This window comes from Convolutriloba macropyga, chromosome 15, assembly GCF_964194025.1.
Source record: "Convolutriloba macropyga chromosome 15, txConMacr16.3, whole genome shotgun sequence".
Classification (NCBI taxonomy): Eukaryota; Metazoa; Xenacoelomorpha; order Acoela; family Convolutidae; genus Convolutriloba; species Convolutriloba macropyga.
The window spans coordinates 1,110,562-1,128,717 of NC_134482.1; the positions used below are offsets into that span (position 1 = coordinate 1,110,562).

Genomic DNA, 18,156 nt, shown 5'->3' on the forward strand with positions numbered 1-18,156 from the left:
GACCCATTTGAACTTATTCCATGCAGAGGAGACAACATCTGCACTTTTCCCATATTCAAAGGAGGAAACACTTGCTACCTAGACGACGGTGGGCCTCTCTTTAAGTTCAAATGTGGAACTGTAGAGCCGGAATGTTTGTATGGAATTGCAAGTTACATGATTTCAATGACAAACACGCCTTATGAAATGTGCAATCGGGGAAGCTTCTTTACTCGCATCATGAATTTCCAGAATTGGATGACTTTGCTCATAGTGAATCATTAGTTCTGTTAATTAATAAAACTCTGTTTAGCAAAAATTCTATTTCCTTTTAGTTGTAACAAAAGCAGATAGTATCAAATTTTCCAACATAGCCGACTTGGCCAGAAAAAAATCTCACTTGGTGAGACAGCATATTTCTATGAAGAAATCGTATAACCAATATGCTGTTTCTACTAGCTGCCAAAATTTGGCTTTCACATCCTGTTTAAGAACAATTGGAGCGATTAACATAACCCCAAAATTCTAGAAACGCCTTGAACTCGTCTCCATCGAAAAAACTAACCTTTCAAACAATCACTATCCACTGGTACAGCGCAATAAAAACAGAAACAAAAGAATCTTCAGTCAAATGACAAAAGAAAATTGGCCAAAATTAGATAAACATAAAAAATAAGAAAACTATTATTTTTCACAAAGTTTGAGTACACTTTCAAACAACTTTTTTTCATAATTGATTTCATGGCAAAAACTTTTTTGTTTGAATGTGTACTCAAACTTTGTGAAAAATAATATTTAATTTTTTTGTGATACGCAGCAGGATTTGTATGAAATTAGGGGAGGTATTAGAAATATTTTACCTTTAATCTCCACTTCTTTTTTTGTGCAATTTGGGCTTGATTGACCAGTTAATTGATTGCACAATATTAGGTAAGCATTAACAAGCTCACAACAGTGCTCGCAAAATTGCACAAAAGAAGTGGAGAAAAAAGGTAAAATATTTCTAATACCTCCCCTAATTTCAGACAATCCTGCTGCGTATCACAAAAAAATTAATTGCATTCGTAACAAAAACTGCTCTTTACATTAGGTTTCAATTCAAGTACCAAAAATGCAGGAAAAACTAATACGGGCGAAAGATTACTAAAATAGCCTAAAAATCCATAATCTGGCAAAATGACAGAAACTCATAGCGTATCTGATAAAATTTACATCAGGCTGAGACTACAAATTTTGATTGAAAAGACCATGCAAAAAAGTAACACAAGTTGATCGCAAAAAATTTAGCATTTGAGAGACAATGTAACTAGCTCATTAAAAAAATCTGAGGAACCGGAAAGTTGATGACAAAATCAAAATAATATTCTACAAAACTCATACAAAACTCTCTTCAAAACAATAAACTGCAAATAACCAACATTTAGTCAGAGAAAACTTCAATTGTATTTTCTGCTAAAACAACCAACTGCCTACTACTCTGCTTACAGATATTTAAGATTTTAAAATTAAGAATTAGCCAAGAAAGAAGTTGAGAAAAATCATTAGAATAAATAAACAAAAAAAAAACAAAAGACAAAAATTGCAAAAACTTTCTCAGATTTAACCAATTTTATTCAAAAAAACACCTTGCCGTTAATATCGATCAAAGTGAGACAAAATAAAAAAGTCGATAAGAACTGATTTCAGACAGAAGGCTCCGCAAATGCTCTCCAAAACTGAAAGGGAATAAATTTATGAAAGAAACATTTAACAAGGAACAATGGTGAAAATAGCTGAAAATTGACCCTTAAAGATTCGCTTAAGATGGTCAAAAATGCTTCCAGACACACTTTTACCACTTTAGCTAATCGAGAGAAACATCTTTTATTGCGAAAGTTGCCGTTAAAACCGAAAACTGCTTTGAAAAGCCGCACGTAAAAAATTTCGCTCGCTCAGTGAAATTTTTTACACCTTTTTCCCGCTCTCGAATACGCTGCTTGAACCGAAAACCCCTCTCTTTTGCTCTTCGAATTTCTTCAGCAATGTGACATAAACACTGTTTTCACGCATTTCCCTCCCTGTTTCAAATATAGTCCAACAAAATTACTGAAAAAAAGACGCTCCAATACTCCTCATCGAGTTGTAAAAAAGACAGCGTCCAAAAACAATTCAAATTCTTTAAACTAAGAAAACAGAAAACAATAACGCCTCTTTGAGTTGGAAAATCGAGTCGTAAAAACATCAATTCATGTCTTCGAGTTAAAAAGCGCCCCAATACAATTCAAATTCTTTCAATTGTAAGAAAACAAAAACCTTAACGCCTCTTCGAGTAGTAAAAAACTAGAAAACCATAACGCCTCTTCTGGTAGTAAGAACCTCAAGAAAACGAGTATCCTTTTTGAGTCGTAAAAAAACCACGAAACCCGCACTATAGCTACGCTCAACTTACAGCTTCGCAGCTATTTAAGGACAGCGCCTATAAACCATCCGTTGAGAGGCTCACGGACGCTATTAATCATGCTACTTCTAAAACACCATTCGCAAGAGCAGTCTTCAATAAACTTAATCCCCATTTATATGAAATTTGATCTATTGTTTCGTTCCCCAATTTTTTGACTCCCATTTATTGATGTACTCGAAAATTGAGCTCAGAATACTATCTCAGAGTCGCCAAAGCAAGGAATCAAGATTCAATTCAAGCTTTTCTAGCCAATCAGAAGTCATCAACGCACACAAGAAATCTGGCATCATCAAATCGGTAAGGTCCATCAAATCAAATTGCAGCAACGAAAGAATAGTGAAATAATTAGCATGAGCAGAGCACCTAATTAATCAGCCAGTTACGCTTCCGTCTTTCCACAATTTCCCTAGTTCCATGCTGTGTGCCGCTTGAATGAATGTAGTTTGCCTCCTTGTTGTGTTTTAGTAAAAATACACAAATGAGCTACAGATGCTCTTTCGATCCTTGGGTGCTTTCTTCTAGAATGTTCGACAGTTTGCCAAATTACAGAACCGTAACTCAAGAAATTATCGAATAGTATCTTTGAAATTTTTAGCACCGCAAGGAGAATTAACAGAAATAACAGTTCAGAAATGAATAATCAGAACGTTTTGAGGTTTAACGGTTTATCTTCGAATTACATAAGTTACTTTCAGAGTAATAAGTTTTGCTGAATAACTAATTTAAATCTGAACAAATTGATAGCAAAGGATCAACAAGTTTCAAATATCCGCACTTTTGCTGCTGAGAAGTACCAACAAATTTGTCCTATTTTTTGTAGATCACAAATTTACAAACTTTAAGTAATTAATTCACAAATAAGGAATAGACAGAAAATAGTATTTTATCATATAATAATTAATGCATGACACAGTCACGGTTACTAAAAGTCTTACGATTCATAGCTCTTTTAAATAGTACCAACATACTTTACTTCATAAGTGTTAAATATACATCAGAAATATAAGGAAACGCTTTAGACATACTTAAATAGCAAAATAAACGTAACGGTCAGGACAAACAGATATAGCAACAAAACTGAGCGGAAAAAAGAAACCTATCCATAAGATCTTCCCAAGGACAAAATCACAAGTCAATATATCCTGTTTTTCTTTATTTCACATCTTGATTGTGATTAGTTTATTTCAAGACGTGGGTGTTCTATTGGTTCTCTTATGTGTAGATTAGTTGGACTAGAGTGGATTTAGAATGATTGGAATCCTGTGTATCCGTTTTGCTGATTCCCTAACACACTCATTTGCACCTGTGCAAAGTAGGGATCGTATCCTCCAGCTTGTTGTTGTGGCCCACTGCCGACTCCTCTCGCCATCTGCAATAGACAATAGCGTTATATATCAACATGAGTGCAAGCTAACTCGTTATCATGAATATCAATCCGATTATTATAGACGTCCTATAGCTGGATACAAGCAGCTAATTACAAATTATTAGACCTTAAGTTGAAACAGGTCATTGGTACGGCAAAGCTTGGTAAAGTGTAACATTCCTAATTACTCTACATTAAAATCAAAGCTATTGTTTAAGTCCAGAGTGGAAAAGCAGAAGTCAACGTTCTAAAACAGATTTCGATTAAAAAAGTCAAAGCTCAAGTCATGAAAAAATTTACTTCAGCTAAAAGAATATACGAATACCAATGTATATACCATGGCAGAAAACCAATACTCTTCTTGGAGACGTAAAAAGACCAGGAGTCCAAAATAAATTTGTTTAAGATGCACAAACTTTGTTTAAGATAAAATAAGTTTCTGAAACCATTTTTAGAAAATTTTCCACATGCTGCTACTCAAAACCTAACGTGCAATTACAATTTTATAAAATCAATAAAGATTCCACGCGATATATCAAACAATTAAAGTTAACCAAAAAACGTCGGACCAAAAGCTCCCGGACGATAGGCAGGGCAATTTAATTGCGACGGGGTCCGGCAGCCTTAGGAAAAGGTCAAACAAACGGACTCGCGTCGGTTCAATTGCTCTCGAACGACAGAAGGGCCTAATTTAGAGAAGTTTTATGAGTGCAAAAACTCAGACCTCATTGTGGCTCGAACCCGAGACCTCCAAGATAGCCGTCAGACATCTTAACTAATAAGCTACAACGTCATTGCGACTCAACCTCTAACAATCTGTTTTAAATTAGCAAAACAATGAAAGTAATTGAGATCACTCAGAAATGAAGTGGAGCCCGCAAAAGTTACTAGAGAAGTCAGAATGTTCTAGAACAAAAGCGGAAAAACGGTCAAGCAAAGATTTTGCATAAAAAAGACCAACATGTTTACAATAATTGCTTCAAACTTCGTTCGAGAGCAAACTAAAATCTATTTGACGCAATCCAGAGAATTTATGGGTGCAATAAAAAAACTTGCGGTTGAATGTTATAACGGTAATATTGATGGTAGATCAAACATGCAAGTACCTCGTCTTAACCGGAGAAAAAACAAAGTAATAGCTCTAGGTAAACAATTAAGAACGGAGACTAGGGAAAAATAGGCATAAAACTTTACCTATATATACGAAAACGGGTCAATAATGACTTCATTTGATCAATTTTCTCAAGCAAAAAACTTTAAATTGAAACCTAAAAAACCAAAATATCATCAAAACCATTGAAGATCTAACCAAAAGAGAACCTCTACTGCTCAAAAAAATGAAAAGGCATATTAAAAACTCAGAAAATTGTCAAATGGTAAAAATAAAGTAGTTTAAAACTGCAACCAATGGCTAAAAAATTCTTTAAATCGTCAAACACTATCTCAGACATAGCATTACTAGTTAGCATGTGCGAGAAAATCCTCTTTTCCCGAAGAAGCTAGAGCTAACAAGTAAAAATTACTTTGCCTCACGTGCTCGATATTTTTGCCTGCTTAACGAACACCCTATATTCTCGTTGTCTCTGAATCTCTCATTTTTTTATGCTGTTGACTCATGATCAGCTAATTTAGCTTAACATTTAGACTAACATTATCACACTTGGGTTTGACTTTAACATCCAGGCTGACTGACACGACAGATTAAACATAGTTGGCAGATTGCCGGCAAATAGCCGCCGTTGACGCGCTTGCACATCGGGATTGAAACAGAAAAAGAAGAGATAAATTGGCTAAGATTTTTTCTATTTTTTTCAGTGTCAAAAAGTGTTCTAATTCGGTGTGAAATTTCAGTTGGATTCTAAAACTATACTTAATTCAGCTTCTAAAATGAAAGCTAATAACCTTAATACCAATGTCAGCTAGAAAACACTAATGAACTTTCATAACCTAACTCTCAATGACTTAATGACCGGGCTTTATCGGTTCATAGCGGGACAAGTCCTGACCCTACAATTCATCGAATTTTGATTGACTAAATAAAAAAACTAAAACTAGAACTGACTATGAGTGAATTGGGAAAACCATTTATAAAAAAATCTAAATAACAAAAAAAGAGAAAAAATAAATGTCAAAATGCCGCCAGGGAGAATTAAAAACCACTAGCGAAAAATGCAAATTTGATTCTGACAAAAACTAGGCCTAGAATTAACTATGAATGGATTGCGAAAACCATTTAAAAACCCTATCCAACAAATTTTAAAAAACAGTAAAAACCAAAGTAAAATAGCCGCATAACCGAAAAATCAAACCAAACCTCTTAACCAAAGAAAATGAGAAAAAGATGCTCTAACATGATGCACGTGAACAAAAAATTTCGCCCGCTTAGAAATTTTTTCACACCTCAATTTCTCGCTCTCTAGAAAACAGCCATATGAACAAAAATAGCTGGCAGATTGCCAGAAAACAGCCGCAATAGCTTCGTAGATCTGCAGTCTCAAAAAAACAGTGAAAAGACAAACCATAAAAATCGCCTTTTCATTGAAGGCTGATATGTTATATTTTGATTAAAAATCAGTATAAGTTTTTGCTGCCTCCATTAGCTGCACTCTAATAACCTTCATTTAGAGTGATACAAACCCATTTGACCTTATTTCTTTGAATTAAATTAAATAAAAGTCAACTTCAAAGTGAGGAAGTCATTTTTGTGAGTGAAGTGTGCCCAAAAATTTTATCACGCAAATAAACAAAAAACTCGCTCCACTAAGAGCGAAAAATGACGTCACGCACGCAATTCAGTTGAAATTGCATGAACAAATGAACAAAAAGCAGATTTGAAGTGGTTGTGACGTCATATGGTTGTAACAAAAATCGAGACGACGAAATAAAAAAACATAGCAGGACAAGTTCTGACGTACAATTCAAAGATTTTTCATTGACTAAACAGAAAACTACACCTAGAACGGACTATGAATGGATTGAGAAAACCATTTAGAAAAAAATCCTGTCCAAAAAATTGCAGTAAAAATCAAAGTGAAATTGCCGCGTGTGAACAAAAAAGACACTAGCGAGAAAGCGAATTTTAGTTCAAACACCGTTTTCTCACTCTACTTTAAACTTCCTGTTTCGGCGTAACCAAAATGACAACTCCAATTTGACTTCAAAAACCATGGAAACGTGTGAACACATCTTTAAAAAGGCCGGAAAACTGCGGAATCGACTCGAAAAAAATGTTGCACTAGCCCAGCTACAACAGTTAACTTAATTATACTATTCAATCTGCAAAAACAACCGGAGCACACAAACTTTCAGGGAAAATAAAAATTATGTCAATATTTGGGCTTGCAAAAATTTTATAAGTTGCTGCTCATAAGCTTAGTGTACGATAGAATGTGTGGTTTAATTTAAATTAGTTCAACAATCAACTATCAAACGATTGGAAAAATATAACCAACAATACATCTGGAATAAGCAGAATCGAACAAAAAATTAGAGAAAGACTGAAAATTCTGTAATTACTATTTGCTGAAAATTGCTCTCAAAAAACTGTTCAAAACAGTAAAAATCAAAGTGAAATCGCCGCATGTGAACAAAATTAGCGAGAAAGCGAATTTTTCTCACTCTACCCCGTTTTCTCACTCTACTTCAAAATTAGAGGAAAAAAATTCACGCAGCAAAACCACTCGCTTTTGGGCTCCACTTCCTGTTTCGGCGTGACCAAAATCACTACTCCAATTTGACTTCAAAAATCATGACAATGTGTGAACAGATCTTGAAAAAAAAGACAGTGCCCCAATACATATCAAATTCTTTGAATTGTAAAAACCAAGAGAAGGCCAATAATAGCCCCAGATATCTCTGTGCGGCTGTTAAAAACCACTCTTTTCGCTCCACTTTTCATTTTCTTTCGCAACAAAACCACTCAAATTTTTTCACGTGTTTCATTTCCCGCCTCAAAATTCTCTCCAATAAAATTGATTTAAAAAAAGGACTTCTCCAATACTCCTCTTCGAGTCGTAAAAAACAGAGCCCCAATACAATTCAAATTCTTTGAATTGTAAAAAAGAAAAGAGAACACCTAAATAATAGCCGTTTGAGAGGCTGACGGCGGCTATCAATAAACCAACGATAGCCATGACACCTCGTCAAGTCAATTTTAATTGACCACATCCTCTTACAGAGTAAAGGACACTTCTAGAAGCGCAGGAATGTAATATACACTTGAATGACATTACTACATTCGATTTGTTAGATCATGAAAGTACCACACAGGAAGGTGAAAGCAATCAATAACATAGTAGGAGTAGTTATTAAAGGGAAATAAAGTCTGTTAAAGGTACCATTCTGGTCTTTGTGAATGTGCCGGCTCTTCGTGGAATGCCTCGTCCTTGTCCCCGTCCGAATCCCCCTCCCTGTGCATTGCCATTGTAGCTTCCAGGTCCTCCGTTGTTGAATCCCATCACTGCTGCCTGAGAGACTCCGGCACTGTTGCCATTATATGCCTGCTGTTGGTTTCTGTACCTTCTGATGTAGCAAAAGAAAAACAATCAATTTACTTGAAGTGACAAAAAATATATTTTTGAGCAATATTGATTTACGGCGCTAAGGATTGGAGCTTAAAATTACAGCTCATTTTTTCATTCATAACTTGTTGAAGCAGTTTGATGAGAAACGTTAGCGAGTTCAATTACACTATATAACCTACTGCTGCATTGTAAGCAGCTTCCTTCAAATCCATATCAAGCTTGCTGCAGTAATTACTTATGATCGATGTGATAAGAAAAAAAACATCGGAAAAAAAGCGTCACTTGAAAGAGCTTTCAATATTGATAACTTGATTGAACCGATTATTTTCGTTTTAGAGTGATTTTATAATAACCTACATCGCAAAACAATTGTAACTCCTCCAAACATGTTTGATAGTTGCTTTAGAGTTCGAACATATCTACCCTCTTTATTCAGTTTACATCCAACAGTAAATTCATACCTTGAGCGGACTATATTTTCAAATAGGTCGAACACGGAAAATAGATGTGCTGTCCATAGAGGAAAAAGAGAATATAGAGGAAATAGCTACCCCTGATTGTAGTTGCCCTGGTTGCCTCCGGCAGCTGGGGTGCCCTTGATGGTCTGGACCATCCTCTTTGCCACTCCAGTCAGCGGAACGTGAATTTGGACATCGATCTGGGCATCCTTTAAGATCTGTTGGTTCTCAGCAGCTTCTGCGGCCTCGGCAGCAGTTCTACAATACACCAACGCTATCTCTTTAATGTCCAGCAAAAACCAATAGATTAACGGGTATGGACTCTTAAAGCGCTCCAGCTTTTGCACAAGCACTATTTATACTACCGTTCATAAAAAGCAGATAGCTCGATTAATGCGTCTACCTAAAGAATGAAGAAACACTCGCCAATTCGTCACTAAGATTCGCGTTTTCAGCAGTCAATTAATTCTTCAGTATTAAGCTCTCATTAAGGAGAGCTCATAGTGTTCGGAGAACATACAGATTATAACTTGTTCTTCCGTAATCACAGTTAAATAATCTGTTTTTAAAGGAACGTCTTTGAGGAGTGGTGATGTTGAAACATGGCCCGATTGTTCATGCATATCGTTAACAACTGATAATGCTACCTGTCATTGTATGTGATGAATGCGTAGTGATTCTTCTTGTTGACTTTCTTGATGATGCCATACTTCTGGAACCTGGCCACTAAATCGTCATTCGTGATTGCCTCTGTCAAATTGTTCACCAGAATTGCAGTGCTGTTAGCGACCACGTCCTCGTCTGGGTTTTCTATTAAACACAACAGCCCTTTAACAACACAATAATATTTTTTTAAGTGAAATAGCATTAGGCTTTAGTCTGCAGCGCATTACCAGAATCCTGTTCTCATCCGCCCTTTTTCTATTTTATCATCTTGTACATGTTTATGAGGACTATTAATTTATCACTGCTCATTGCTTTCGATACGCACTACGTGTATATTATATTAGACTAGTGTTTTTTGAAGTACACATTAGTAAGTATAGGTTAGAACTAATTCTGGGCTGGCAGCCCGAGGCAATTACACCTAACACCCGACGACGGTCGTTGATGAGGCCTTAGCCCACGTTCAGCTTAGCTTGGCTGATTCCCAGAGCTATAATCTAATTTATTTAGAATCCAATTTGGCGGCATATGAAGATGAGGCGTATGAAGATAAAATGTTGAAAAATCAACTATTATAGCAAAATAGAAAAAATACTATCTCACTTCGGTTTGTTGTGAAGAATTGCATGTCCATGCTTGAAATATTCATGCAGTGCGTTTGTAGGGTAACTTGTGATTTCTGGTTGCCCAAAATCAAAGCACTTAGTCACAATATGTGTTAGTACGCAGTGGTCTTACAGTAGTTGCAATTGTACTTCCTACAATTTTTTTCCAATAAGCTTGCATTGAAGCGTCTAAGAATTTTTCAAGAACTTTTCTGTGTTTTGCTCAATTTGTACCACACATTAGCTAACAATTTTTGTTGTTCAGCTTAAGTGTTGCTTTTCATTAGCAGCAAAATTGCGGTTCATAGAAATGAACTTAACTTTATCGTGCATGACAAAAAAGTGTTCAATAACTCAACTGTCGAAAGGTAACATCTTCTAAATAGTGAAATAGATCTAACTTCAGGACCTTAACTGGATCCAATATGGTCCCTAGCTTCCCACACACGGCTGAAAAATCTCAAGTAGATATATTTTTTACCAATTTATGGTAACATGCGCTGTTTTCTGACAAAATTGTAGTCGGAGACTACCTGATCGTGACTATAGATCTCACTTGTGGGTACTTTGTCATCGATAAACAATGTGAAGCAAACTGGGAATCATGGAAGTCTATAGAGGGCCATACTGTGGAGAACATGTATAGAATTCATTCTCAAATTTTAATGGTCCAACACTAGTATTAATTAACTCAGATTGCTACTCAAGAATACACAGACATTGACGCATCCTAGAGCCAGCTTCTGCTAATTTCAGGCCCTCGGCAAGGCAAGCTACCATTACATCGTAGTCGTCACTTTGTCAACCTAGTGTACCGCCTGTTGGGTAATTGCTACCGTCACGGGCTAACTAACCGAGAGGAATAGCCCAGTCAACAATGAAGCGGGAAAAGTTGTCCCAGGCGGATATCTTCTGTCGTCCATTCATCAGTCTCTTTCTAGCAGCAGCTGCCTCGAAGTAAGAGTCGAATTCCAGGAAACAGAAGCCTCTGTTCTTCACATCACTGCTCGCACCAGAGGGAGGGTCTTGCAGAATCACAGCTGAAAATAAATGATAGTTTAAAATCATTATCCTCTACAACTATTAACAACGTTTAGGGGACAATTAGTTCTCCCTTCAGAATGGTGACATTATGGATTTTGTAAATTAGAAGCTCATGTTTTCATCTGAACGAGACAAAAATATTGGAACAAGATGTTGCACTCTACCACAAATACAGTTAGACTGTAAGTATACACAGAAACCCGCAATACAATACTACCCGTTTGAATGTTTGATTATAATAATTTGTACACAAATATCAAATTGTTGGAATCCGAAAAAATCATCGCAGTCCCTCAAATACCATGGCCGAATAAAAGTATATTTGCAATCTTTAACTCGCAGAGAAAGTTGTCAAAAAACATACAAGTGAGAAAAGGAGAGCGCGAATATCTGTGCTCCGGTACCTTTCAAGTTATCGACCTCCTTGGAGAATGCATTGAAAATGTCGTCCTTAGATTTGCCCTTGGGTACTCCTCCGATGTATAGTCTGTTGAACTGCACTGACAATTTCACAACAATGCGTCTATTTGGCTTGATCTCGTATCTGCTCAATTTCTTCACTGCCTCTTTAGCCGTGTCTTTGTCACAGTATGTCACGAAACCATATCCTCGGTTGTAGCCTGTAGAAAAAGCAGAATGAAATTTCAAACAGTCTTACAAGGAACGAACAGCAAAATTTATGGGAAAAAGTACTAATAACTAAATTTGTCACTCTGATATTTGAACACATGCGTTTCATCGAAAAAAAACATTTTGATCAATCAAAATTAAATAGCCGACCAAAATTAAATAGTTAATGTATAAAAGTTCAATTTCAGTTATTTTTCCCAAATTTGAAATGCAAATTCAAATTTTTAAATCTGAAACGTGCAAATTAAAGTAACCACTTGGTTCAATGTTAATTGTTAAAAAATTATATATTAAACATTATTACTTTCCTAAGTCACAACAAAATAAGGTTCGGTTTACTTAAAATATTTAAAACGGTATGTGAATCTTGCTACCCTTCTGTCTATTAGAACTCTTTCGTGTCGTTTAAGCATTTCGCCTATAGCTTTCTGAAAATTGGTCTTCGACGTATCTTTTTTAATTGTAATTGTAATCTTGTTCCATTTTCGAATAAAGTTACGAACAATTGAACCATGACTCCAATTTGACTTACTTTTTGATTCTTAGTAAAGGTTTTGGGTACGATTAATTTTTATTATAATTGGCACATTCTCTAAAATATTGAAATGTCAGTAGAGCAGTTTTTTGTTGAAGAAACCGTTAAATGACACTAGTAGTAATATAGTGAGCTACACTCCCCGGGGTGGGTGAGGTCCCCCATGTATTAAGATAGGGTATAGCGTATTTTCCGGGATTTGGGCCCTCCCTAACGTATTAAGATAGGAAATGAATTAGCATGTATTAAGATTAGGTATAGCGGCGTTAATGTATTAAGATAGGGTATAGCCGCCATGTATTAGTTATAGCCGGCGACATGTATTAAGATTATGCGCCGACATGTATTAAGATTAGTAATAGCCGCCGACATGTATTAAGATTAGTAATAGCCGCCGACATGTATTAAGATTAGTAATAGCCGCCGACATGTATTAAGATTAGTAATAGCCGCCGACATGTATTAAGATTAGTAATAGCCGCCGACATGTATTAAGATTAGTAATAGCCGCCGACATGTATTAAGATTAGTAATAGCCGCCGACATGTATTAAGATTAGTAATAGCCGCCGACATGTATTGAGATTAGTTATAGCCGCGGACATGTATTAAGATTAGTAATAGCCGCCGACATGTATTAAGATTAGTAATAGCCGCCGACATGTATTAAGATTAGTAATAGCCGCCGACATGTATTAAGATTAGTAATAGCCGCCGACATGTATTGAGATTAGTTATAGCCGCGGACATGTATTGATTAGGTGCCGCCATGTATTAAGATAGGGTATAGGTTTTGTGTATGTATTTGTGCATGTACATTTTCTAGTAGTATAGTCGGTGCAAATGTGGGGGGTAGGTTCGGAGACGCTCCTGATAGGCTGAAATTTTGAGGGGAAAATATCAATGTTTGTGTAGTTATTAAGTGATTACGTGAGAACAATAGAATTGGCGTGGGTAATTAATTGCTGTAATTATGTGAGGGGTAATTATGTGACAGGTTGAATTTTGTTTACAAATTTTATGTTATTAAATTGTGAAATTAATTGGTGGGGTTTTCAATTACCCTAGTTATCTGAGGGGTAATTATGTGACATGTTGAATTTTTGTTTACAAATTTTAGGTCAGTTGCAAAGATTGTTCCCCTAATTGTTTGAATCAATTGTGTAACAAATGTCTTTTGCGCGCTCATTAATTGGAAAAAATTCAATGATAGAAAAAAAAATGAATTAAAATTGTATAAAATTACAGACACAGTATAAATGTAATAGAGAATACTAAAGAATTGTGCTATAGTAAAAGCAATTAAGTTATATGTTGAGTGGTGCTGTATGAATACCGTCAGACTGAACAATGCGCTTAGGGTAGAAATAGGACAGTCCCTTCTTTGTCTGCTCATACGTAGCAACACAATGGTTTATTGTTCTGAACCCTCTATTTGTTGAAGTAAGATTGATAATTTCATCCATCACACGTCGATATTTCTCCATCGGTCCATCTCCATTCTCTTCTAGTGTTCTTTTATTGAGACCTTTACTGCTGAACTTGTATTTGTCAGACTGTGCATCGTAGCAACAATAAGTTTTGCTACAAAGACAAATCATTTCCGTACATCTGAATTCTTCCTTGAAAAGTCCTGGTTCCCGTTTATCATGCTTCTTATGCTTAGAACAACATGTTCTAGGGAAGAAATTTTGAATAGCATCTGCTTGGAAAGAGTCGTTACAGTCCTGCTTTCTCAATGCTTCCCATTCTTGTTTTTTAGCAGGTCGAATACAATAATACAAATTCTCATGAGCTAAGGCTAAATAGAGGGAATCTGTATCCATCTCTAACTCCTCGAATTTATCCACGTCGCAAAATCTGTCAAAGGAGTTATAGTAGAGCTCCAACATACGTAATTTAGCGTACTGAAGTATGAAGAATCCAACTATTATAGGTTCGCGGTGTTCAATTTTTGATTTTGCTAGCTCAACTTCGTAAAGCTCTTTTGAGACATTGTTCAACCGCTTAAACATTTTCCCATTGATTGCTTTGTGCGTCTTCTCATCGTTCAAATATTTGGTTTCTGTATGTTTGCTTCTGTCCATAATCTGATAACCGTAAGAGCTATTACCCAATAATTTCATAGTCTCAGCAACAACGCTGGAATCAGGATTTTCATCTCCACCTCTTCTAGCGTCTACCACTGACTGTACAAAGGTGTTGAAACATTTGCGCGGCGTGTACTGTACAAATCTATAAATTCTTGTACATTTCAGACCGAGGCTGATGTAGAAATTTAGTAGGGGAGTAATAATTGTTCCATTTTCCAGATTGAAACTTGAAATTAGCATTCGCTGAGGTTGCTTCATTAAGTTGTTTTTGACAGCGTAATCTCTCATATAATCCCCAATATCAGCTCGACTAACGTTGAAATTTTTAAAAATAGGCGGGAAATTCGAAAACTTATACTTCAAACCTGTGGGAACTTCCAAATCACATTGTACGTATCCAAACATCTCCCCATCTCTTATTTTAGCTAGTAAAGACTCTTGCTTCAAAGGTAATTTGAAAGGAAAGTTCTTTCTCACGTGATTTCTGACATTTTCTTCTTCTTTAACACTTTCCCACCATTTACACTCCCAGATTTCAACAATCTTATATCCTTTACTTTTTAAGTAATCTCTTCTCAATTCATCATGTTCTCTTTTTCTAATCCCTCTCTGTGTTTCCTCTTCCGAGAGACTTGCTTTAGCTTCCTGACAAGGACAGAAATGAAAGTAACAACCCATGGCTTCAAACACCGTATTACAATGTGTGCAAAATCCGTCTACGCTAAAACAATCAATCTTCTGTTTTCCGGTTGTGTAGTAGCTCTCAATTTTACATTCGGCACGTTGTGATTGAAGATATGACATAACCATGTTCTCAAATGATCGAGATCTGTTTGTTCGAGCCCTGAATTTTTGAGAATCTGTATCAAATTCCCATCGAGTGTAAAGTCCAGTGGGCATTTCTTGACACATTGAAAAGGGATAGAGTTGGCTAGCGTCAATACCTACGATAGACTTGCAAAGGTTTTCAGAGTTTCGTATGAAGGTCTGATCAACTACTGCTTTTCTAGTAAAAACAATAGATGGACCACCAGTCATATCCTCACGTATTTTGTTATGTAAATCTTTGTCAGCTTCAACAAATGGAAAAAACTTGTGGTTTGTTGACTTGTGAAGACAGATATTAGCCAAGTTCGGAAGTGTACATCCAAGTTTTAACATATCGATACCCTTGTTGTGATAAAACTCCATCATTTTTTGCATTGCCTCCAGTGTTGGAACAACATCCTTGTTGTTGTACCACTTGACAAAATCTCTGAATGTAGCCATTTTTTCTTGCTCCCAGACCCCTTTCAGGTAATTGTAATTGTCAATTCCAGATGGAGGAACATTTTTCAACCTCAACTTTTTTAATGACTCTTGTTGAGAAAATCCACTGTTAAGAAATTTAGTGAAATCAGTAAATTCCTTCTCCAGTGGATTATAGTTTCTCAGTTTGCTAAAGAAACGGTCGTAAGGAGGGAGAAAAGTTGCATCGAGCTTTTCGGGAGAGTCAAACCACTCATAGGGGAAGAATCCTTTGGTCTCATTTGTCTTGTATGCTTTAAGGAAAGAATCAAGTGATGTAGCTCCACCGAGAAAGTTGAGGATATCGAGAAATTGTACATCACCAAACTTAAGAGAAACAAAGTGATTTGCTTTTTTAATAACAGTAGGTTGAATGTCGCGCTCATGAATAAGAGAGGGTAGGAGATAGGACTTAATGAGATTTAAATCATATTTTCCACTATTGAATCCGAACACAGTTAAAGTGTTCACATAACGCTCAAAGTGCTGCTGTAAGTCCAAAAGCTGGTTTTTCTGCATTTGGAGAAAATGCGTAGACATATCAGCTTCATCATCTTCTTCGGTACGTTCATCTTCACACTCAAATGTTGAAGCGTTTTGATCCTTTCTTTTAATTAAATTTTCGCCAATTGCGTTAACTCGTGCTCTGATTACTGCTTCAATAGAGGAAAACTTTGTCCGCATTTCAGTTTTACTTTTGTTTGCTAAGTCTTCAATAGCTTCAACAAAAGATATAATGAGAGCTTTCGGATCTTTATCGCATAGGAAGACAGGTTCATCAATTAAATTGGAGGAAATAGAGACAGAGATTGGTTCATGCTTTCCAATCCAAGTGGTTGTGTTTGTATCTTTTAATTGGTCGGAGGGTACACATATCGATTCAAAGTCAAAAATAGCCAAGTTCTTGAACAATTTTTGATCTTCGTTGTAGGAAATTCCAAATCCGTCAAGCTTATCAAATAAGGTCTCGCGCAATGTATACACACTCTTTGGGTAAATATACTGTACTCTATCTTTACACGTTTTAATATGGCGGTTGAAATTTCCCGCTTTCTGAATGAACGTATCGCAACTGGGACAACGGAATCGTTTAAAGAATCTGTTGATATCATCTACAAAGCATATGTGGTTGTAACGTAATAAATTAATATTTTTCTCATACATTTCAATACTTCTCCTCGCAAGTTCACCAACAAAATCTCCATCTACAATGTCAATATCGTAAATAAATATGTTGTGCTTTATCGCATTTTCAACAAATACAAGATGATCGATCGATACCCCTCTGAAATTGATTGCGTCTTGTCCAGATTCGTGGAGGAATGCACTAAACAAATTTTTTGCATTGGTCTCAAGCTCCGATGATCCATATAAGTGAACAGCTATAGCTCGGAATAAGCAAAGATAATCTTTGTAAGTCTCACCATAGCCATTCGATACGAGACAATTCACATCTGGTCGTCTGAGTAACTGTTCAGGAAGAACAGCATCGATACATCCCATTGGAATGGATTTTAGGAGAGCGCAAAATATTGTTACATTTGTAGTCAGAGCAAATCGCCATTTTGTATTCTCCCGCTCCTGAGCACACGTCTCCACTAAATCCATCTTTTCAATCCTGTCCTGAAGAGAGACTAAGTCTCCTTTGGAACAGAGTAGATGAGATTTCTCGAAGAAAGTGTTGTTCTCGTGAGCGTAGAAGTATCGATACTCGTCCGTATCCACATTTCTTAATATAAATCCTAGAGCTAAGTTGACTTTGGCTGCACAGTTGAGTTTTTCGAATACTTCTTTCAACTTTTTATTAATTTCATGAGGATCGAGCTTGGACAACTTGAAGTTGAACACTTGATGTCTTCCATTTTCCATCTCAGTATCGTCAAAAAAGTGCTGGCAAGCACTAGGTTCTTGTTGTAGCTGCTCGTTGTCCTTTTCCAGCTCCTCTGATTCTAGAACTTCTTTAAGCTTTTCACTCGATTTTGTTCAAACTTTTGTTGAAGTTCCATGCTTTCTCCTCTTGTGTTGTTGAAGAGAATAGAAACTCGGAAACTCCTCCAAGCATACAGTACACATAGTGCTTAGCTTTGTATCCTTAGGAGCGTGATGCTTAGCAATGTGGTAATTCATGTCTTCTTTCTTCTTTGTACTGAAATGTGGACATTTGGGACAAAATAGAGTCCCACTATCACAAGGCTGCTTGTGTCTTGCCATATTCTTCTTCACCACCATTTTGTTGCACTTTGTGCATTTCACTGAGAGATTTCTATCGAGAGAAGGCATTGTTTTGGTACAAGATGAAACAAATTCGGGTATTGTGACGAGCAACTAATTGTGACAATAACAAAGTGAGAATGAAAGAAATTATTTTTGTACATTTAGGGAACGCAGCTATGACGCATCACTCCATATATGGAAAGTTATGATTTCCATTTTAAGCAGCTTGTTGTCATAACCGAACATTCTAGAACATAATGAATAAACCAATCAGATTCTTCCATTTACAAATACCTTTAATAATTAAGAACACTCTT

General features: G+C 36.2%; 1 protein-coding gene across 1 annotated transcript in view; it reads right to left on the minus strand.

Annotated features, from left to right (window-relative positions):
- Window positions 1–2,634: 2,634 nt before the first annotated feature.
- LOC142354610 (heterogeneous nuclear ribonucleoprotein R-like) overlaps window positions 2,635–18,156 on the minus strand; it is a 31,139-nt gene continuing 15,617 nt past the window's right edge. The window contains exons 2-7 of the mRNA XM_075406943.1: window positions 11,486–11,701; window positions 10,892–11,077; window positions 9,414–9,576; window positions 8,860–9,024; window positions 8,123–8,306; window positions 2,635–3,788 (exon numbers count right to left, since the gene is read on the minus strand). Coding sequence (XP_075263058.1) covers window positions 3,663–3,788; window positions 8,123–8,306; window positions 8,860–9,024; window positions 9,414–9,576; window positions 10,892–11,077; window positions 11,486–11,701 — 1,040 coding nt within the window. The 3' untranslated portion in view covers window positions 2,635–3,662. The remainder of the gene's footprint in view (window positions 3,789–8,122; window positions 8,307–8,859; window positions 9,025–9,413; window positions 9,577–10,891; window positions 11,078–11,485; window positions 11,702–18,156) is intronic.